General features: G+C 35.7%; 1 protein-coding gene across 5 annotated transcripts in view; it reads left to right on the top strand.

The window, feature by feature from the left end:
* The first annotated feature begins 1,087 nt into the window (after window positions 1–1,087).
* Window positions 1,088–23,732, top strand: part of EMCN (endomucin) — a 107,365-nt gene continuing 84,720 nt past the window's right edge. For 2 of the 5 annotated variants that reach the window (XR_009052824.1, XM_057729334.1), the window contains exon 1: window positions 1,092–1,315. Coding sequence is in view for 1 of the 5 variants with exons in the window: in XM_057729334.1 (XP_057585317.1) it covers window positions 1,246–1,315 (70 nt within the window). In the remaining 4 variants the exon portion in view is untranslated. Of the gene's footprint in view, window positions 1,316–23,732 lie in introns of all 5 variants that reach the window. The other 3 variants (XR_009052826.1, XR_009052827.1, XR_009052825.1) reach the window with 3 other exon arrangements.

The following is a 23,732-nucleotide window of genomic DNA, read 5'->3' as shown; positions in this document are numbered from 1 at the left end:
TGGTATAACTTAGGATAAAACAGGCTAGTTTTGAGGGTGTTTTGATCAATCAGCTTGCTCTAACCACTCTTAGAATAAGTCCTTCCCAACACTGTGCAGCAGTGAGATGTGTGTCCTCCTTATAAACGGGTAAAGTTATAATTTTGGAATAGTTTTCTTGGTGGAGCAGATGAATTAATATTGACGCATTGACACTCTTTGTCCAGGTGGCTTCTTGCCTAAAGGTATATGAAAGGACAATTGGCTGAGATTAGATGCACAGCCTGTGGCTGGGGAGAAGTGTAGAATTACCTGGCATACCCAGTGATTTTAGTCAGTGCTGTGGCTGCATTACCACCATGTTTTAATCAATTGCTGCTAACATCAAAGAGATCCCTAATACACAGTGTCTTGACTGATTGGCATTCTGGTCCAAAGATCCCGTCTCTGCCTACCTCACTGATTTGTTACAGAGCATTCCACCCCAGTGCCATTCCAATCACGTTTCCTAGAGAAGAGTATTCACAGGGTATTGTAAGTAATTTTTCCTTTTGCTTCATTGAATTCCAACAATAAGACCTGGAATGACGAGTGAGCATTCACAAATCTTTGCTTAATTCTGTTAGAAATATCCTGAAAACCCTCCATGGCCATTCCATAAGAAGTCTTTTCACTGACTCAAGTCAGAGCATGATCTACTTAATAAACTTGTGCACTCATCTCCAGAAGGTGGTCTTTGCTAATCTGGCTTTCAGGTCTGAAAGAGAGAAGAAAAGCCGATTCTTTGTGGATTCTGCTCTAAAATTTAACCCTCAGGCAGTTAAAGCCTCTTTATCCAAACCAAGTCACTGTTTCATCAGGCCCCTTTATAATCGCTCCAAAACACACTTTCAAAACAAAAGTTGGAAAGCCTGTATGATCCATTCTCAAGAAAGATCTCTTTCTGTTCAAAACCCGTCCTGACCTTTTTGTTGAAGAAGAAGAAAATAATGTAGTAACAAAAACACAAGTGGCTGCCAAAGGAAGAAAAAAAAAAGTTCCTGTAAGGGACTGAAACAATAAATCTCCTCTCTGCTGAACTCCCAAAGGGAGTGTGTGCATTTCCTCCTGTTCTTTATCAGAGCCCCCAAAATAAGTAGGCATGGGCAGTGGCCATTCACATGCAGCACACCTTTTCCATTTGCTAAGAAGACCCTGCCAGGCTGGGAGGGAGTCGTCCCTGCCTGACTCTGGAGAGAGGAGCCACTGTGACGATCCCCAGGCACCATGAAACTGCTTCAAGGGACATTCCTTTGTCTTCTTCTGTCCAGTCTTCGTAGCGGTGTGAAAAACGCAGGTACCGTTTTTCTCATTATTCTGACAGTGCGGATCAGAAATCACTCGTGGGCGGCTCTGAGCCTCAGTTTACCTTCAGGGAGCTTCCCCTGAAACGTAGATGCAGCAGTGCATTTGCTGAGCTGAGTGTGTGTGGGTGGACGGGGAGTGCATGGAGATGGCTCCACAGAGAGGATGTTTGTTTTCACTGAAGGAAAGTGTTTGCTGCTGCAGCGGCCTTGAAGTGTGTTCCATGGCGTTGTAAAGGTACTGGGAATATACAACAGCTTTTTTGGAGAGTAAAAATCTGGCGAGCAAATGCTGGCTGAAAAATGGACCATGTCTCAAAAATGTGCTCTTTTCAGACATAAGTCTAGAAATAACAAGATTGTTATGTATGGGTGAAAGGCTGTAATCAGAAACATTGCTCTGCAGATGCTGGCCTATATTTGTCCCAACTATCTTTTGGCTCTGATAAATTGAGAGGTTGGATAAAGCTGCCTAGGGAAGTGAATCTTCATATCTTGAGCAGGGTGGGTGAGAATGGAGGAGAGTCACTTGATTAAAGTTTATAGATGCTTGCTCTAGAAATAAGCACAGATCTACACATATACATGCAACATTTTGTATAACATTTAAGGGAATTTATAGACATAACAACCCTACCCATTGACTGCAGGTTCTGAAACTTAGATAAAGGATATATATGCACCTACATAAGCCCTGACTATATTAATGACCAGCTGCAAGAAATGATTACATTTGACTTTTAACCCTTCTGGAGGGATTTACTGTAAGCAATTAAATTTAATCAATATTTATTAGGCTCCCACCATGTATTCAGCTGTGCAAAGAATACCAAAACGAGGAAGGCATTGTCCTTGCCCACAGTGGTAAATGCACTATTGGGGGAAATAAGCATGTAATTCTAATGTAAGACAGATTTAATAGGTGGGAATACTAGAGTACAAACTATCATAAAAGAACACAGTTGGGACACATTGATTCTGACTCTGAGGAGCCCTAGAAAAAACTGACAATTCTATTTTCCATGTGCTCTTTTCAAAAGTTTGCTGCTTACAAAATTCCAATTTGCAGTGATTATGTAGGGAAACAATAAGCACAGTCCTTCTTGAACAATATTTATCATTAACTTCTCAAAATAAGGATATAAATTTAGGACAAATACCCAAACACTACAAAATCACATACGATTGATTGCAAGCCATCTGGGAGTTTCCAGGGTTAAGCTGCCATGGGTATCAAGACCAGAAAATTTAACTTAGATCAGTTACAAAGTTTTGATTTTTTTTTAGAATAAAGAATATTTATAGGTGACACAGAAACCAATGCACTAGCTTATAAGTAACTCTTCAGTTTGCATGGGAGAGATTGGTAGGAATCCTGATGCTATGAAAAATATTGCTCAGAAACACATGTCTGGTCAGTATAAATTCTGAACGTCTGGGTTCAGCTGCTCGCCATCCCAGGTCTGCAAACATCAGTAAGTACACTACTTCCCGGCATTGTTAAACTCTGAATGGATTACGTGCACTTCTGAAAGCAAAGTGGAATAGAATCAATAGAAGCAGCCTGCAAAACCTGACCTTAAGGAAGATGGAAATGTGAAGGATAACCTGGCAGATTTTTCTATTATGATAATTTTAGGAAAAATACCAACGTCCTTTAGCTAGAGATCATCTGGCAGATTTTTCTATTATGATAATTTTAGGAAAAATACCAACGTCCTTTAGCTCACTGGTAATGAGCCCTCTCTGTTAATAGTGGCTTCTTTCTAATGAACTATTAATCCAAGTAAGATAATTTCTCATTTGAGCAGAGACAATAGTTACGTAATGACTATCTCCTTCAACCTCTGCCAATGAACCTTTGTTCGTTTAAGGCAAGTGCCTGTAAAATCTACCCCATTTATCCTAGAAAAAGAAGTGCTAGCTCAGGAACATAAATTGGCCATCTGAGTGAGACCTATAAGGAATTGGAAGAGATTTTCCCTTCCACGTGTATGGTGTATGATTTTGTTGCACCTGGTTCTGCCTGTTTTATATTTTCCTTCCCAGATATGGTTCAGGAAATGAAGCATTTCCTAAGCTGATTAATTAAGTTCTTTTCCTAACCCCCTGTACCGGAAACACATTGATTTCAAAGCTTTCTGTGTTCCCCAAGCTTAGAATGCTTAACATATTTCATCAGCAGAGCTGATTATAGGGGTACAGAGGAAGGCATTTCACCCACCTTAAATTCACAAGTTGTCAAGAAGATCCATGCTTTTTTGCATAGTAATTTATTTGTAAATAATGATCTTTAGAGAAATTGACTACTTTTCTTTTTCTTTCTGACTTTTTTGTCAGTTTTAGATTTAAATAAATACAATATAATCTTTTGTGCTCTTTGTGAAAACCAAGGAAATCTCTCTGCATGGCAGTGAGTGACTTTTTCTATTACTTGGTTAGTGGTATAATATTTTACAATTTCCAATTTGGAAAGCTGTTCTATTGAAATATGCATGGGAGGTTCTTGAAAAGGAACTCATTCTTTCCAAACGTTTTCTAAATTGTATTGAAAACTGAACAGACCCCTACAGTGGCTTTTAAGCTCCTTTGGCTTTTAAGTCTAGATCGATGAGCTTTTGACTGTCAGGACTGAGAAAAGTTACATGAAGAAGGATTCCAAGAAAAAGGAGGCCCTGGAAGCAATTTACTTTTCAAGTGCCATTTTCTTTTTGAACTTTACATTAATTTAGGAAAGTTTAAAATGTTTTAAGCATCTGCAGGCAGGAACAAATGTCATTTTATTGGTATCTGAGGAAGAATTTAATTGCTTGTTGAAATTCATTCGTTAGTGATTGAACATTCAATTTCATGGAAGAAAAAAAGGATTGAACACATTATAAGACAGACACTATGCCAGACACTGGAGGTTTATAGAGATCAATAAGATTCAGCCCTTGCCCTAGAAGTGGGGGAAAGAGGAGGAGGAGCCAAATAATTACAGGTTTGATTCTATTGTAAGTCTTAAGTGGTAAATAAAGAATGTTATGGAGAATTCACAACTAGCTTGGTTTCGGGTGTAGGAACATCAGAAAGGTCTTCATATGAAAGTGGAAATTATGATAAACTTTGAAACTTGAAAAACAGGTTGGATGGATGGAATTTCTTGAGTAGGAACTTTAAAACATCCGTATGTTCTAGTCTAGAAATGTAAGGAGTTCACAGGTTGGACATAGGTTAAGTGTTGGAAATATAGCCTCAGGATATGTTGAATACTGGGGTGAGAAATATTGACTCAGATAGTTAATTATTTTGGAGACTCAATGTGTTTGAGCATGGGAATTATAGGATTGGGACTATAAATTGAGAAGATTAATCTGTCGACAGGATATAGATTAGACTATTGCAGTCAGGAGAGATAAAAGCTAAAGAAAATGGTTCAAATGTTATTGCAAGTCAAAGAGTCTGTCAATAAAATGAAAAAAAGGGTCTAGAGAAGAGCTTTAAGGAAGTAGAAAGTTTGTGGTTTGATATATTATTGATTGGCTGTGAGAGAGAAAGTGACTGAGATGTAGAGTGCTATTTGAATAACAGAGGTAGGAAAATGGATTGGGACCAGAGGTAGGGAAAGATTGGAGGAGATGGTTTAGGGAGGAAATGATGAATTGGATTTTGGACATGGTGAGTTTCAAATCTTAGTAAGATATTCAAATAGGTATGTCCAATGGTAGATTACAATTGTCTGGTGGGCAGTGGAATGCCCCTGGAGGTGATGGTGAGGGGATGAGCATTCTTCACACTTTTCTCCCAAGAGTTTTTAGTCCTGTCTGCCCACTGGAAGATTAATAACATAGAGAAACAATTTATTTCTCTTCTGGATGCCCACACTTACTACTCTCTTATGGCACTTATTTTCCAACTTTATCATAGTTATTTGTGCGCATATCTTATCTCCTCTACCAGACTATAAGTACCTTGAAACTGGGCTCATATTTATTATAGTTTGTCTAGTAACAGTTCTAAACACATAATAAGGATATAATAACCTGAATGAATGCATAAATTAATGCTATAATTGCCTATTCATTTTTTTTTTTTTCGTTTTTCATTTCTTCCTCTAATAATCACTTTTTGTTTACTAGCTTATCCTTGTGAAAAGGTTATGGACAGGTATGAATCATAGAACATAACATGAAAACATGTGGATTATTTTTATTCCTGGTCATGAAAGTGAGCACCAAATATATGGAAAGGGGCTTATCAAAGTAAGTCAATTTACATAAAGTATTTGATACCAGCAGAGGAGACGTTGATTGGGATAGGTGGACAATCTAGTACCAGGTGACAGTAATTTACAGCAAATCTGGAAGAATAAACTACTCTGACTATGATCATTAGAAGGAAGACTGTCTAAATAGAATTGATTCTACTTCTCCTCTTTGGATACCAAATACTTTATGTAAAATCTTCTTATGGTTATAAATATTCAAGGAGAAACCTTATTACCAACCAGCTTCTCAAAAATACAAAATGACCTTTTTTCTAAAAGCGAAGTTCATATAAGAGAAGTTGGTGACGCAGTGGTTAAGAATCCGCCCGCCAATGCAGGGGACACGGGTTCCATACCTGGTCCAGGAAGATCCCACATGTTGCAGAGCACCTAAGCCCGTGAGCCACAACTACTGAGCCCTCATGCCACAGTTACTGAAGCCTGTGTGCCTAGAGCCCGTGCTCCACAACAAGAGAAGCCACTGCATTGAGAAGCCTGCGCATTGCAGCTAAGAGTAGCCCCTGCTCGCCACAACTAGAGAAAGACTGCCCATAGCAACGAAGACTCAACGTAGCCACTAAATAAATAAATAAATAAATTTATAGAAAGAAAAGAGAGAAGTTGGAGAAAATTAAATAAATATCATACACCATTAATTCATGGGTTATTTTAGGTAACATGTGAGTTGCTTCATAGCAAATTGTCTTACTTATTACTTCCTTTCAGATTAGTCATTATCAATAGATATTACCTGAAGTGGGTGATCTATTACAGGAAGAGTGAACCAATGTGGAAACAAATTTAATGGGGAAAGTATTCAGTTTCCAAGCCATTTATTTAGCATCCTTTCTTCACCACTCTTTTTTTTCTCTTTGGTGATCACTATCTAAAAGTAGAAGTGATCATTCTAGAATTTTATTTTTTAGGAGATTCATAACAGTTATCACCAGCAAATTGCCTGGCAATTTTATCTTGCTGATTGTAATTATTCAGATATTGAGAAAAAAAGATGAACATTTGAAGGGTTTCAGAACGCTTCTAATTTACTGGATAATTGCCCATCCTTTCCTTTTCATTGGTGACATTATATTTCAAGCTTCATGTAAATATTTTAACTTGTGAATAATTATCTAACCCAAGTTCCTTATATTCTTTTCTTCTTAGTCATCACTTTCCAACTTCCTCTTCACAATTTGAGAACAATTTGAGATGTGTTTTTCTAAACATTGAATGTCAAAGCAGGAATTTACTCAAAACGACATTCCATTCAATTCCTGTGAGGTGTCTCCTTTCCTGTTACTGAATTCCTGTGGGTCATTATAGCTCTATCAGGTTAGGATAATAATGCCTATTGAGTGTTAAAAGAAGCTCTTTCAGTTAACAAGATCCTTTTTCTACTGTTGCACACAATATCAGCAGTAGCATGGGAAATATCTGTGGTGTCAATCATAGCTAGAAAGGCCACTATATGATTCCCAAATTTTGGTAACCATAAAAAATAGTTCTCTAAACTTGAATAGAGGTTTTGTGTCTTGTAGAATGGCATATCCGTAGAGATTATCATAACTAGTCTCTAAATAGAAGCAGCCACCTACATCCTCTCTGGATGTGTTTAGTCTAACCATTGCTATGGCAACCTGTCAGGTATAGCTTGACAATATCTTGTCTTACATGAATATCTCCTGCTTTCCTGTCTGCTGTTGTTCTGATAGTAAGGCGTGCTTCACCTACAGAACCCCACCTGGCACTGTTGTGTATCTGAGCTAGAAGTGCAGGAGCCTTAGCCGTCTATGAGACAGCCTTTGCCCAAAAGAAGAATGGGGCTAGTAAATAAATTCTTTCCTCTTCTATTGCTGCTCCAGTTTCACTATTTTAGTTCTCTACTCCTTTTCTTGAGATGACTTTCCTTTACAAACTGCACACAAACCCTTTTCTCAGGCTCTGCTTTTTGGAGAAATCTAGGATTTATTATTTTCTTAATGGGAACATTTTGATTTGGATGATAATGTATATACATTATACCAGAGTTTCTCTGATACTCTAATTGGTATGCACTACCTTTCTTCCTCTTCACTTCAAAAAAAAAAAAAAGAACTTCTAAAAAGCTTTTGTTGAATAAGTTAAACAGTATTCTAAGCAGGTCCTTTTCTAAGGCAATCATTTGTCTGTATAGAGTCAATAATGAATTATATTGTGAGGCTGGTAGTGAAAAAATGTCAGTGTCATTGATTTTACTCTTAGTGTGCTGCTCATCTGAAATGTAAACTGATTTTTGTTCTGCTTAATCAGTCATATTCTGGCCTAAACTTAAATTAGTTGGGTCAAAAAACAGAGAATGGAGACTTCCCTGGCAGTCCAGTGTTTAAGACTCCACACTTCCACTGCAGGGGGTGTGGGTTTGATCTGGCTGGGGAACTAAGACCCCACATGATGCAAGGTGCGGCCAAAAAAAACCTAAAAACAAAAGTGAAAAAAACAAAACCAACCAACTGACTGACCAAGCAAATAAAAAAACCCAGAGAATGGAGATCACACCTGGGTCTGGTCCAAGTCAACCCAGGTAAATATCGTCACAACATCTACTGACATCTACCATTTGTTGTGCCAGGCATTTTATATATTACTTCCATCACAACATTTCAAGGTCAACTTTATCATTCCCACTTTACTGATTAGGACACTGAGGCTTGGAGATAGTATAAAGTTATGCTAGAGTGATAGTGCTTAAAATCAAATCATAGAATATTATTCTTCAGAATCTTCCCTTCTAGCTTGCTATCTTCCAATGTAGTACAACTGCAGCATGTTGAGTTTTTCTGATGGAAAAGAATAAGGGTAGAGAGCCACTTGAGTAGTTTAGAAGCCCTGCTACCTCTCATAGCACCTTTGACACCTCTAAACTGCAAACTAAGACCACAGTGTTATGAATGAATTTCTACTTAGTGATAATTAGCCACTTAATATCCAGGATTCAATTAATTATTAGGGAATGGGTTGAAAGGAGATATAGGCATTTCCCTACCTACTCACTGTTACGTTGGTTGGAAAAAAAAATGTTCTTGACTCTAATATAAATGTCAGTGCAGCTAATATGGGACCTAAAAGAGAAGGAAAGAAGCAAAGGGGAAATAACTATTAGTGAATTAATTACTTAGTGTCACATTTATAATTCTCCTGGAGCCAGACTGTCTGGGTTCAAATTCCAGCTCTGCCACTTACTATCTGTGTGAACTTCGGCAAGTTACTTAACCTTCAGCTTTCTCAGCTATAAAATAGGGGTGAGTACAGTCTTACCTCATAGGGATATTGGGAGGATTGTGTGAGGTTAATATACATAAACACTGAGAACAGTGTGCAGCCTATAGTGACTCTATGTTTTGCTCAGTTTGGGAACTCCGAATCCTACAGTTTATCATATCCCATTCCTTAGACAAATTTCTTTATCTCCAAGTTGATTGCAATCTAGAATCAACAAATATTTTAAATTACAATGTTGATTCTCATGTAGAGAAAAACCAGCACGTGAAAAATTTTCACAATAGAATTGATGTAAGATTGAAATATGTTTGCCAATTATGTTCTTAATCATAATACATTGACGTATAAAGACTGATATATTATCTGGGATGCCTTTCAGATTTGTAAGTTATTTAACTCACTGTATAAACTAATCACTCAAATTAATAAGCAAAATTGTATTTGTGTTTAATGAACATTCTAACTTTTTAGTCTGAGAGTTGTCAACATCCTCAAATATTATTTCCTATCCTAAAGTATTGAGCATTGCTTACTCTGAGAGGTGGGATACATTAGTGGAAGGAACTTTGGTCTAAATGTGAGAACTAACTTAGGATCCAGTTTCTTAGTATGCTGAAGCTGGCCAAGACACTAAATGCTTGTTACCCTCAGTTTCTTTATCTAAAAAATGAGAAAAATGATAGTTGTTGACACAATATTGATGTTGGATGATAATTGGAAAACCTATTTTAAATGCTCTGTAAGTCATAAGTCACTTGTCAACTACAAATTGGCACTTGCCATCTACCTCTACAAGGATTAAATCATGTGCTGCTGCAGCTGCTGAGATTTTCAACACCCCCTGAAAGGAGTTCAGGGTGGAGAGCAGAAATGAGGCCCTCTGTGCTCTGGGAAAAACTGGCAAAACAGGTCTTCAGATAGGTGTTTTCAGGAGCCGATTTTATGAACCCAATTCTTGTATCTCCTCAAATCTAGAAAAGCACTAAAATCCTTCATGGTGACAACTGCCCCTTGTGACTAGCAGTAACCTGCATGAGACTAGAAGGAACCTTCCACAAAAATATGTGCTTAAGTGTATGTATTCCCCCTTCACCAAAATCACATATATGCTGACCTGCCCCCCCACCACTCTGGAGCAGTTTCTCAGAGCTATCTGAAATGCTGTCTCCCGGGCTATAGTCCTCATTCTGTCCCAAATAAAACTCATAACTCTCACATTGTTCATTTTTTTAAGTCTACACACTATTACAATTTAGTGATTAACATGCAACCTAACATTTAACTCACAGAATCAACAGATAAAGAGGAATGCACTTCATAAATTTGAGAATTCTTCCTTACTGACTGGACCTTTAACTGCCAATCCAGCATTACTCTTTTAGTCATATACCTTTACGTCACTTTTATGGCTGCTACACATTCGAATTGCCATGTGTTGAAATTACACCCAAGTTATAAAAATCACACACACAAAACACAGAAAATCAATTGCATCACACATGAACTTATTTTTAACTGAAGTGGGAAAAGAAATTTGTGTGTGTGTGTGTGTGTGTGTTGTATGAACTGTGAAATCGTCCTCCTAGGGCATTCAGCAAGTATGAGGACGTAAACACTGAACTCTCAGACACTTACCCTAGGGAACAGAGGCCACTCCTGCATTTGTCAGCTCAAGACTATTTTGACAACTCCTCTGTCTAACAATGAGACATCCTCAATTATCTCTCCCACTGCAAATCCAATTTTAAAAAGTGAGAATCAACTTTTTAAATGCACAGAATTAACTAATTTAAAGATGTATTAATAGTAATTGCACTATTGGGATTAAGATAATTAAATTATATGAATCAATACACTTTTTTTCTTTTCTTCTTTCTTTTTCATTTTCTGACAGCTTCCTTTGTTGGGTACAAGTTTTACACCAATTAAAGTTTAAAACTCTATAGATTTGCAAAAGAGAAGAAAAAAAATGACAATGCTGTCAATCATTTAAAAACCTGTTTTTAGAGTCCATTACAACCTAACTGAATATAAATCTCTTGGAAGCAAGGACAATGTCTAATTGATCATTTTTTCCCCAAGACCTATCTTTGAACACATAGGTGATGCTTACCAACTGGCTGTTGCTTTAATTTGGGGAACTGTGTTTTTTCAAAAGTCAGCAGAGTTGAAAACACCCAAGGCATTCTTGGCTTTGTTTTCAGTGACTTGAGGACAATATTTTCCTTGGCCTGGGTTGTGGAGACGCTGTGAGTGTCATTTTGGAATATTCTCTTGCTTGGCTGAACTTATTTGATTTGCTTTATGAAGTTGATCTGCTGTCTTATTGTATAAATAGCAGAAAATGCCTGCCTTTAGTTTATATCAACTGTCCAACTGTGATTATCCGAATATAAGTGTTGAATCATTCCTGTGTCTTTCTCACAAGAGAAAATTGGTATCCTGTTATTTTTGACACCATTCATCAGGTAATCCTGAACCATTTAGGTCAGACTAATCCTCACCCCTACTAAAATAAAATGTAAAATTATGGTAATTCAAGACACACTGATTACAGATTTTACCTCTCCATCTCTGAAGTCTTGGTTCAGAATATTGAATAATAACTTTATCCTAACTAATCCTGTTCAGAAGTAAAGGCATCCAATAATTCAGTTATTCCCAGGTTTTAATATTGTCACTGATCACTAAATAATCAAAAAATGCCCTGAGGGCACTTGACATGAGACTAATAGCTTTTTACTTTGTTAAGTAAAGACACAAAAGTCCTACAATGTATGTGTTTTATGTAATATTTATGAGCATATTACATAAAAGAAAAGCTACTTTAGCTCTCTCCATATATTTGGAATGTAACGACGTTCTTATCTTTTTTCTCATTGATCTCTGGCTCATGTCACAGGCCAACTCTGTGCAGTCGTGGAAGGTGCACTGTCCTCTAAGACATTTGGTTTTAGTCACCAGTGACCACAAGCTCACTGTGTGACTGAGCCAAGTAAATTTTTTTTTAACTTCTCAAGGCTTTAATTTCTCCACCTATAAAATGATGTGGTTTGACTAAATGATATTGAAGTTTTCTTCCAGATCTACAATTGCATGATCTCACTGTAACAAGCAGTTTCTGTACATTTAGCCTCAAGTTATCTTGCTTCATTTCATCCTGTTATTCCTAGATATGTTCATTCTGGAGGAAGATGTTTAATTCTATTCCCTAATGTTTACCTCCTTTGGGCATTTTCAGATAGGGCTATTAGAACGGATCTGCTTTGCATGTGAAAAGCCAATTCTCTGCCATGAGCAACATTTCTCGGAGTATATACCAATAAAAGCTACTTTTTTCCATTTTTCTACATGGCCTTATTTGTATTTGGTTTGGCTGAGGGAGGGATAGAAAAAAGGACTGAGAGAGGGAGGAGGAGATTCATGACATCAGAAAAACATTGAGAGTAAAAATGAGGTTAAAAGAGATGGAGAAAGTGATTGAGACTGGGAGAGAGGGAGGCTCTCTGAAAGGGTTGAGATGGAGAAAGGTCACGAGTGTAAAGTGGCGGGACGCTGTTAGAGAGATGGGGAGACATTCTAAATGCTCTAATGATGCGGAAGGAGCTCTCCCCATTGGCCCTCTAGCCACTTTTACAGATCTAATACCTTATAGAGTTTTTTCTTATCATTAAATCTCATGCCAGTTCTTAATTCCTCCATCCATCGCTTTTGCTGAATGCTGAATTTTTCAAAGCACTTTCATTGACCAAATATCTCATTTAATCCTTGCCATTACCCGGGGGATTGGGCAAGCTGCTGTTATTTGTGCTCATTATCAGAAGAGAAGAGCCCAAGGACGTACACTTTGGACTCAGATCAGTAGCCCTCAGCATTAAAATCTCTGTTAAAGTGTTCTTTCCCAGTGCTCACTCCCAGTGATCTCCAGGTCACTCCCTTTCAGCAAAACCCAGAAAACTATGTTTCCAGCAATTACTGCCGATAATTTTTGTACACACGTACATTGACACACACTCTGAGAAACCCTGGACTGGACTCAAGTTTGCGACTAGTCATCTGAGCTCTCTTGACTGTCCCATACCCACAAGATAATCGGAGATGTTTATCTTTCAGAAAACAGCTAGGGTATAGTGACTTCAGGGCAAATTTTGGTATTAATTCAGTATAATCTAATTTCTTTTCTTTTCCTTTTTTTTTTTTTTTTTTTTTTTTTTTTTTTGCTTACACTAGTTTAGGATAATAGGAAACTAGATTTGGCCAAGACAAATATAAGTGGAAATGTTGAAATCTCCCTAGTCATATAGGCTTAAATTCCAGCTTTTTTGACCGTCTCTTTATAAGGAGATACTCTTTACTCCCTACTCATTGTAAGATCTTATTGATTGCTTTCCATTCTACTATTACTCTCTCTTCTGTTTTCATTAACACCAAAAGACCACGAGGCTCTGCTGTATAGGCGGCTCAAGAAAATTAGCCACCGTGAATAATGGTTTGATTAGGGAAACAGCTACAGTGTTCCCATCAAAGTTTCAAGTGGGGTCAGGATGTGTTTGATAATCCAAACACAAGTATTTCCGGTTCCCAGAGAACTGTTAAGAGCCAGTGGAGTCTGAGAAAGTAGGAAAGATTAAATGATTAGCATTTAAGCATGAAGAGAAATTGAGAAGCTGTCAGGTTATGAATCAGGGCTATATATACAGGAAAACTTCTAGTATTAGAAAATTAGATCTGTAAACTGGTCATTACCCTGCTGTTTCTTAATAAACCAGGATAAGATAAGTTATAGAAAGACGTCAACCGCCTCTCTTCCAGAGTTTTACAAACCAGAAACCGCTGATATCTAACCAGCAGGTGTGTGTTGTTTGGCCACCCAATGTTTTATGACTACAAGGTACTATTTAAAAATCAGCAAGTTTCACAAACCAACAACGGCAACAAAGAAAGAAAGAGAAAATCTTATTTTCAGGTCTTTTGGCAGCTCTGGGTCTCATATTTCCTCACAGTAGCATTCAGTTAAACCTGAGTTATAAGTGCCCCCTTTAAATTGGGGAATGCTCTCATTCCTACAAGTGTATGTGCACTCACACCCAATCTGAGTCCTTCATTTACTGCTCTGCCAAACCCCTGTGGGCATTGGGTTAATCCCTTCACCTGTTTCATAAACCTGTAGGATTTCATCTAAGCACTAGGTATGCAATTTGCAAAGCTATCACCATGTGTATGGTGATTCAATGGATTTTAAAAGGACAGGGTTCTGGGACAATCTTCTACAACTAACTAAGCTTCCCAACTCGGTCAGAATTTTAAAGATGTTCCAGTCTTTTTTTCTTTTCATAAAGATTAATGCTTTTATTAAAATATGCTATAAATAATTAACTTAGCCCTGATTATTCTTCTTGTTTCATAGTGTTTAGAAAGCATAAAACAGAAAATAATTTAAAGCATTTAGAAACCACAAATCATAGAATGTGATTAAGATGCTACTTTATTTTGCTTTCCCATCACTTCTTTACAATTTATTTGGTGAACATAAACTTCCATCTCTTGATAAAAATATTGAAAGCCAATGACTTTTTTGCTCACTCTTAAGAAATGGACATTTCTGTGGATAATTATATTTACAGAGTGTGTCAATTTAAAATTAGAATATATGATCCAAAATTATAACTGAAAATTCTTTCCTGTAGCTCATACCAGTGTGGGATGGAATTCTACAAGTGGCTTCTTTACAAGTTCTCTATTTTCTGGTTCCCTGTTCCCTCTTCAGCCCCTTTCTGATCACTGCACATTGGAAGCAGGGTAAGAGAGGACTGAGACAGTTGAATGAAACTGATTACTTGACCTCACACCATATGTAGTGCCCAGAGCCTGGAAGATGGTTAAAGCCAACAGCAGAATGGTGCATTTTCATGGCTTCCACAAAGGTGTGTTTTGGACATGTCTCCCCTGCAGCATCTTGGTTCATGAGGATGGATCCTAGTCTGGGAATTCAGTGGTTACTCCTTGCATAGCACTGGTAATCCTGTGTTAACTTCATGATGCTAGTGTCCAACTCTCCACATAGCCCTAAAGAACAGGACTCAGAACAGCTCTAAGCCCATTCTCATTCTCGCTCTTCATTTGGTCCACAGGAAAAGTCATATCTCTTTTTTTAATATTCCCTGCCCATGTAGGCTTATTCTCAACACAGTAATAACCCTCCTGGTCCTACACCAAAGCAGCTAGGCAGCAATCCTTCATTCTTTTGATTTCCCAGGGTAAGTCAGATCCAAGGCCACTATGCCTTTCAGCCATAGAGACCACATAGTAAGGTAGATTTGAATTGCAGGGGGACGGACAAGCCTGGCTCTTTAAGGGTGAAGGAAGTTGGAATGGGGTTCAAAAGAAATATTCTACAAAGAAGACCTCCTCTCAAATAATATCTATATATCTCTCTTGACACTTTTATTCTTTTTATGTTATAAAGTAGGTAAAATTCAAAGGTCCACAGATAGGTTTTGGATATTTTATTTGAAATTCTGCATACAATGACTTATCCCACCCCTTTGTAACTTCACATATTTTGGTTCCTGGTTAAAACTTTAATGTTCACATTTTGCACCAGATGTCTTACACCAGCATTTCCTTTGAAACAGCTAAAGACCTGGAAGTGTATTTTCTCTTGTTTATTGTAATTATGCTATAAACCAATATTATAATCAGAACAATGAAATCTCTGTATGTTTAGAAATGAAGATATTCATTTATATATATAAAAAAAAGACCTAGGGATACAGAAAAAAGAATCATGATAGAGATTAGAAGAATATGTTGAATATGAAGGAAAATAAAATATATTATAACAATATGTATGATATAGCTAAACCAGTGATTAGAGGTAACTTTATAGTCCTAAATGCATACATTGGAAAGAAAATAATTTTTAAAAGACTAAAATAAACTCACATAGAGTATAGGGAAAAAATAATAATAAAAGCAAAAATTAATGAAATAGAAAATATATAATGCAAAGAATTCATGTATATATTAATAAGATTGCTAAACCTCTGTCAGTATTAATCAAGAAAAAGGAGAGAAGAAACAAATCAATAAAAATGAAAAAAGAAACAACACTATAGATGCTGCTAAAAATCTAAGTTTAATAGATGTATATTATGAAAAGCTTTATGTCAATAATTTTGGAAATTTACATAAAATGAATATATTTCTAGAAAAATATAGTCTATCAAAACTAACTCAAGAAGAAATCAAAACTTTGGTAGGCCTTTAACTATTAAAGAAATTGAATCAGCAATTGATAATCTTCCCAAATACAAAAATTTTCAGTGCAGTTGGTGTCACCAGAAAATTATACTAATCATTCAAATAATAAATAAATCCAGTTTTACATAAACTCTTCCAGAATAGAAATAAAGGTTTTACTCCCCAGCTTACTTTATGAGGCAAGCATATAGCTGAAATCAAAACCTATCAGGAATATAATAAGAAAGGAATACTATAGGCCAATTTCATTATTTAAAAAAAGATTTAAAAATCTAGTAAAATATTTTAAAAAGGCCCTTAATTGTCCCCAAATTGGGATGATAGTAGCAGTATGAAGTTGGTTTAACACTAGGACATCAATCAACATAATTCCCTACACTGATAGAATATGAAGAAAAATATATGATCATCTGAACAAATGCAGGAAAGGCAATTTTAAGAATTCAATATTTATACTTGATAAAAAAAAAATTAGGAAACAAGCCTATAGGGGATTTTCTTAATCTACTAGGGTGGCTTCAAAAACTACTGCAGTCATCATGCATAATTGAGAAATGTTAGCTTCCCTTCAGGAATGAGAATGAAACAATCTTGCCCAGCAATGCTACTTTTATAAAACATTGTACTAAATATGGTACCTAGTGCAGTAAAACAAGAAACATAAATAAGCAATAATTAGAAAGAAAAAAAATATATATATCTGAATCACTTTGCTGTGATTCAGATTTACAACATTGTAAATCAACTATATTTCAATTTAAAAAAATAAATAAAAGAATGACCATCCTTTGTAAGGCATTCTTTCAAATAAAAATGGTATTCTTTAGGAAAAAACAGAAAGTTCAGTTTGTAACTCAAACTGAACAAGTACTTTTCCTCTAGACACTGTTGTACTTGGTGTGCTACAGAAGTGTCTTATGAATACTTCTCATTTTGTTACAGATAAAAATAAAAAGATGTGCATTCAAGTAATAAATAACTTTTACTGTTCATTAAAGAGACTCTTATGTGAAAAAAAAAAAAAAAAGGAGAAAACCTTAAGAAATGCCAAGAAAAGAAAGCTATGGAGAGAACTGTCAGCAACCTTCTGAAGCATTTTGTGACAAGAACAATGTCGTTTTGGGGAATAAATCTCTATTGTCATTAATCGTACACCGTTTGTGGGTTCTCCATTTCTCCCGCAACTCTGGAACAAATCCCTTATGAAGAGGGAAGACAATGTACACTTTTTAAAGTTTTAATTTAGCTGTTATTGATTTCCTCTCGGTCTCAGTCTGTTCTTTTCTTGCAGGTTGTCATTCACCTTTACTTATTCAGGGTCAGAGACCCTCCATGTAAGACTTGCCTTTCCTCAGGTTTGTCCTCTTACATTGAGGTAGCTTTTTGTAAGATGTTTCTACCTGGAATTATTTAGTAATCAGAGGCATTCACCACATTTAGTTTAATATGAGTAGTTAATTTGTAAATCTTCCCCACTACATCAGTGCTGAAGGCTGACCCTTACATCAGTGCACTTCAAGATCTCTGGTCTCCACCAGGTCCTCTTTGTGAGGCTAGGACCAATCTTCTGAAGTCTAGATTGAAGCTTGTTTTGTATGCTTCGTGGTGTTTCAGACAGGCTGTCATGAGAAGGAACAGTGCTTAATCCTCTTTGGGACTTTAATTTCATTCAAATTTGACTTTCTCCTATCTCCATCTAATTCAGGGTAAGAGAAATACTTTAAAAAAATTTTAGCCATTCTTAAAAACTAATAAAACATTTATTAAAGTACTTAAGAGCAAAGCCATGTGCTTTGTTTTCTATAAAATCATTTCAACACGGTAGCACGTCTGACTTTATAATTTAACAACAATGATACCATATTTGCTTATTAATTGAGATTTTACAGAGTATTTTTACATACATTATCTCTACAAAATCCAAGCAAGCAAACTGGTGTATGTTAACTATTTTCAATTTATGAATAGAGTTTTAAATGCTTAAGGGAGTATAATTAACCAAATGCATAAATGTGATTAAATGTTGAAGAGACCCTAAAGTGATTGCTAAGCTTGCTACATTAATAAATAGAATAATAACATTTGTAAATTGAACTTAAAAGCTTAAGAGAGAAATAGGCTTTTTATTCTGTGAATTAAAAAAAAAAAACCTGAATATTAACTTCCAAAACCAAATTAACCTCTGAAAAGCTTTTCTGCACACAAAATATGTACTTGAGGACCTTTAAAAAACAAACAAACTTACATTTGACAACTTGAAGACTATACTTGCAAAACATTAAATATCAACATCGTAAATATAAGATATATAAGTGAATTCTCTGGATTGGTAAGGGAAATAAATAATTTTATGCCATCACCTAGCACAGCTCTAGAACATAGTAGGCATTCAGTTATCGTCTGTTAGATGAATGAAAAGGGATTCATTAAATATTTGATTGTGTGATTTAAGAATTGCATATTTAGAAATTCTGAGCAAAGGATAGTCACTGTAAATGAAACTAATAAATAAGGATTCATGCAGATAGTACAAATTCAGTTGAGCTTTAAAGAAAAAATTATTTATGTTGTATAAAATTTTATCAAACAAAAGAGGGAGGAATAATGAACAAAGCTACAGAGCAGGAAATAAAAATTCCATGTTTAAGGGATAACAAAGAAACCAGATTATCTACTGGGGAGCAATGGGAAATTTGAGTGTGTAGGTTTAGATTTTTTAAAAAAATTTTGAAGTCTTTTCCAGAATAAATAACATTTTTAAAAATCAAATCATCTTTGTACTTGAAAGTAATCCAACAAATTGTGAGTGATGTGGTAGTCCGTCTCCAAGATGGCCTCCAGTGATCCTTTCCTCTTGGTATTCAAGCAATGTGGGTGGACCGTTCTCACACTTGGTTAGTGCTGAATTGTGTGAGTCTTGGAAGTCTGTGGAAGTGATGTGTAATTTCCAAAGCTAGGTAGTAAAAGACATGGCTTCTACCAAGGTCTCTCAGATTGCTCTCTCTTGGGGAAGCCAGCCACTGTGCTGTGTTGTGAGAACAGCCAGGCAAAGAGACACAGTGGAGAACAACTGAGGCCTTCCTCTGACAGCCAGCACGGGCTTGCCATCAATGGGAGGGAGCCGCCTTGTAAATGGGTCTTCCAGACCCACTGAGCCCTGAGCTGATTGCAGAAACTTTGAGAAATAATAAATGTTATCTTAAGACATGTGCTTAGGAATAATTTATTGTGCAGCAATAGATATCTAATGCAAGGTCATCAAATAAAATTTGTAATACATTTGAGTTTTTGACACGAATTTAATTGATATTCAGATGAACAGAATGAACACCCTGTATCAAGAAAATTTTTCTAGATCACAAGGTAAATTCTTTTCTCTTAAGCTATATCCACAGTAAATGTTAGGTTAATATTGGCTGAATTTATATAATTGATCAATTATTTTCTTGTTCCATAAAGCCAAAACATCTTTAGGATTATACGCCTTGCCTATTAAATTCATAAAGTTTAGAGCTTTAATTTACCATTCAAGAACTGGTGCAGATAGAATTAGAATGATGCTTTATTACCTTTTTGTAATACTATATTACTACTACTAATAGTAATAGTAATAAATTTTATAAGCATATAGGTTTTTCTATTCTTCCAACATAGATAATTAAAAAGTTATACATTCTAAATAGGGAAGTTATCTTGTTATTTTCATGGCAGATATATTTTACTAATTAATTTGGTTTGTACTTTATCATTTGCATTTCTTGATGTGCTTACATGAAAATTAATTTAATGAACTGTATTTGTACATTTATTTTCTCTGGACATTAGTGAACTAGTTACTGATTTTTTTCAACTAGTGAAACAAAAAGGTGAAGTTTTAGGGTGAAATTCTTTTAACTTTCATTCACATTTTGGGAAATTAAGTAAAGAGACAATCGATATTAAAGAAACACATTTGGAAAGGATTAGTTTCAGATATTGTTTGCTCGGATTAAGGAGTAAATCATTCCAACTCCTTTTTCTTCTCCTCCTGGAATTCAATTTACCTCTTTACAAAGTTTCTGTTCTTTGACAATTTTGCCCCTACTTATTTAAACTACAGAGATGGAAGTTGAATTCATGTTGTAATAAGAGTCTGACCACTACTGAGCAAAACAGCAATAGTTTGTTGTATAGCATGATCTCATCATACAGTTCCATTTGCAAGTATAATTTTAAGATAAAATACATTAATTATTCATTTCTTGCTTGGGGTTTCCTTTGCCTTTATACCTTTACCTGATGTGTTTATTCTTATACTGCTTTACTAAATTTGCACATTTTTTGCTTTTGCTCTTTCATTGTTTACTTTATATTTATTCCTACTAAACTTTGTCCTGTAAATGAATACTTTATCTAATTATTTGTATATTGTAAATTTCCTTACTATTATCCAAGATATTAAAAATGCAGCTCAATGCACTATCCTTTAAAAACCTGATTTAGATTCTAACTGGATTATTGCAGGTCATATGGCTCCTTTTTTATATACAGCTGATCCTTGAATAATGCATTTGAACTGTGTGGGTCCACATGTATGCAGATTTTTTTAACAGTAAATACTACAGAATTGCATAACTGGAAGCTGGTTGAATGCATGGATGCCTCAACTACAGAGGTTAAGGAGGAATTGTGGATAAGGAGGGCAGATTATAAATCATGTGCAGCCTTCACGGAGGGCCAGCCCCCCACCCCCACCAGCCCCCCTATTGTTCAAGGATCAACTGTACAGCATTTTCTCCCCATAGGTATTTGAGATGTTAAATAATTACTGATCACCTATTCAGCCCTTAGTTTGTACCTATGTTATCAGTCCCTTAAACAATACTGAGCTTTGGGCCCCTTTGACCCTGATTCTTAAAGAAAGATGGAAATAATGCATGGCAGTATGAGATAAAAAAAAGGAAGGATAAAAATGGAGTTGGGACTGACTTTCTATTATATGGAGATGCTAAAATTTAGTACATTACAAGGTACAATAAGACTTATTGAATGGCCTTAAAAGGCTTGCACCTAGAGCAGTATTTCCAGAGTGTGTAATGGGTACTACTGGTGGTACTTGAGATAATTTTAGGCATAAATGGAATTAAACAACATTTATTCAATCTCTATGATACAGTTATCTAAGTGTATGTTTGGTGTTATGTCTTTACTACGCTGTAACCCTCCCTAATTTCACTTTTCAACATAGGGAGAGCAGGACCCAAGCATGGAACCATCATGGTCAATGATATCTTTATAGAATATGAATTTTGTCAGTGTATTTATTTTTATAGTTAATTTTTAAGTGACTTGATTTTAAGAAAAAGAGTAAGGAACTAATAGATAATAAAGAACATGAATAAGCTCATAAAAGTGGTACAGAAGTGAATGAAATTTTGGACACACTTTACTAGAGATTAAACCTTAGGAGGCTGCTATAGCCAAAATGGCACTTCCTTTTGCCAGCTTTTTTTCCTCACCAGGAAGGTGCTAAAATGGGCAGAGTTTTAAAGACACTTTGATAGTTGGTAAGTGACTGTTCTGAATTTAGCAAACACATTTCACTTCAACCTTTATCACCCAGGAGAATAGGAAGTGTAATGCTTTCAAATGTTACAGAAGTCTCACCGGAAATAAAAAAAATGCCAATAACATAGAAAGTGCCCCATAAATTCTTCCCAGATTTTAAAATGACCCTATATCAGAAAAAAAATCATAAATCCAAGTTTATGCAGCATTAAACACTGTTGCATTCAGAAAGAAAGCAGAGAAATGTTTACAAATAGTAATAAAGCATAAAGGAATAATGACTCACTAACAAATTTAAACAGAAATTTTATTGCAGTATGAAGTTTCAATAGTACATCTCATATGTTCAATACAAATTCAACACGTTTTTACTTTCTATTTTTAGCTAGTAGTAATTCTATTTAAAGTGATACATATAAATATTAATTATAATATTTTGAAGATTTGGGCTATTCAAGTAAAACCTACTTATATTTAGCATATAATAAACAGCCTATTGTCAAGCACTAGTATTGGGAGATACACAGATAAATGTTAATGCCATTTATTAGAATGGTTTGAAAATGGATTATTCTGGTGCATTTTACATAATGATTCTAAACCAATAAAAATGTTTAGTTATACAGAGCACCATATTTCTTAGGCGTCCTGGAAAAAAGAGACTAATTATATACTGATGATAATGCAAGATTACATATATTGGTTTTCTCTTACTAATATCGCTGCTAGGAAAGTAAATTTAATTGTTCTGGCATGAATTCATCTTCAATACCAGAAAAAATCAGATTACAAATAAATGTTAATTGTGATCTGATGGTAACCCTCACACTTAAAAAGCACTTTATTACTTAATACTGGTGTTATCTCAGATTTAACTAATTATCGCTGCTGCATTGAAGTACCTATTCTATAGCTTCATAGTTTATTTGTTCTCATTATCCATTCTGCCATATTTGGGAAGCAAACAATTTATAGCCAACTCTAGAATAATTTGCTATGGAACAAATTTACAATTAACTTCTGCAGCAAACACATAATTGTGACTCAGCAAATTTGATTCTAAGTCTAGTAAACATCGTTTAATAAAATAAGAATAATTTTGTACTCGCATAACTCAGATGGCTCCTGGCTACCTCCACCTTTAATATAAAAACATGTTCAGACTGTAGACTTGCTCGCTGCTCTGGGAAAAAGCCCAATGCCCCACATTTCCACAAATCTTTCGCGGTGGAGGGAGGATTAAGTTCTCACGTTCACCTTCCTTTCCACCTTCCTGCATCCTTCAAATTTTGTACTCCATTTGGTTTCTTGTGACATTTTCTTTAACTTTTCATGGGCAACAACCAAAATGTAGCTCCCCTTTCTTTCCTGCATGGCCAGAAATATCCACTTAACTGAAGTCATGCTGGGTATTTGCAGACTACATGTGGAACAGGTGACTGTACTGAAGGAAGGGAGGTTTTACAACAGAGTGGTGCAAAGTTAAGGATGAGTTTTAGGTATCTCCGTTCTTAAAAGTCTTTTAGATGCTTTACCTTCTTTCTTGGCCTATTCTCTCTCTTCTTCCCCCATATCTTCTGCTCTCTAACCCTCAACGGTAAAAAATAACAAATCGTTTCCATTTTCTTGGGCACAGCAATTCTATTCTCTCTAGCTCTTTCTCTTACATTTCTTACAGTTTTGGACGTCATTTTGAATTTCCAAAATCACTTCTTACAAGTGTACACATGACTGTTCTTAGATAAGAACAAATTTTCTATCCTAGTCTTCATCTTGGCATTTGGGAAGGGATTTTGGAGTGGTTCATTCTTCTAGTTAAATTTGAATGATCTTATGCAAGAGGGCACCGCTTTTAAATAATTAGGCAAATTTGAATTGACCGAGAAATAAAAGCATACAGTTTACTTCTTGCTCTCCTTGTCTTTAAAAATGGATTTCCTAATTTGTTCCCCTGTCAGCAGAGCAGATACTTTCCAACCAGGCTTTGAAAACATATTCTGTAAATATGTGTTGCCTGCTATTAAATAACAAAAATCTGTTGCAGTGTTCAGTGTAAGCTCTTTCTTTTTCCAAAAAAGGCTGCATCTGTCCCA

Source organism: Hippopotamus amphibius, chromosome 3 (genome assembly GCF_030028045.1).
Source record: "Hippopotamus amphibius kiboko isolate mHipAmp2 chromosome 3, mHipAmp2.hap2, whole genome shotgun sequence".
NCBI classification, from domain to species: Eukaryota; Metazoa; Chordata; class Mammalia; order Artiodactyla; family Hippopotamidae; genus Hippopotamus; species Hippopotamus amphibius.
This window is presented reverse-complemented; position numbering and strand designations above follow the sequence as displayed.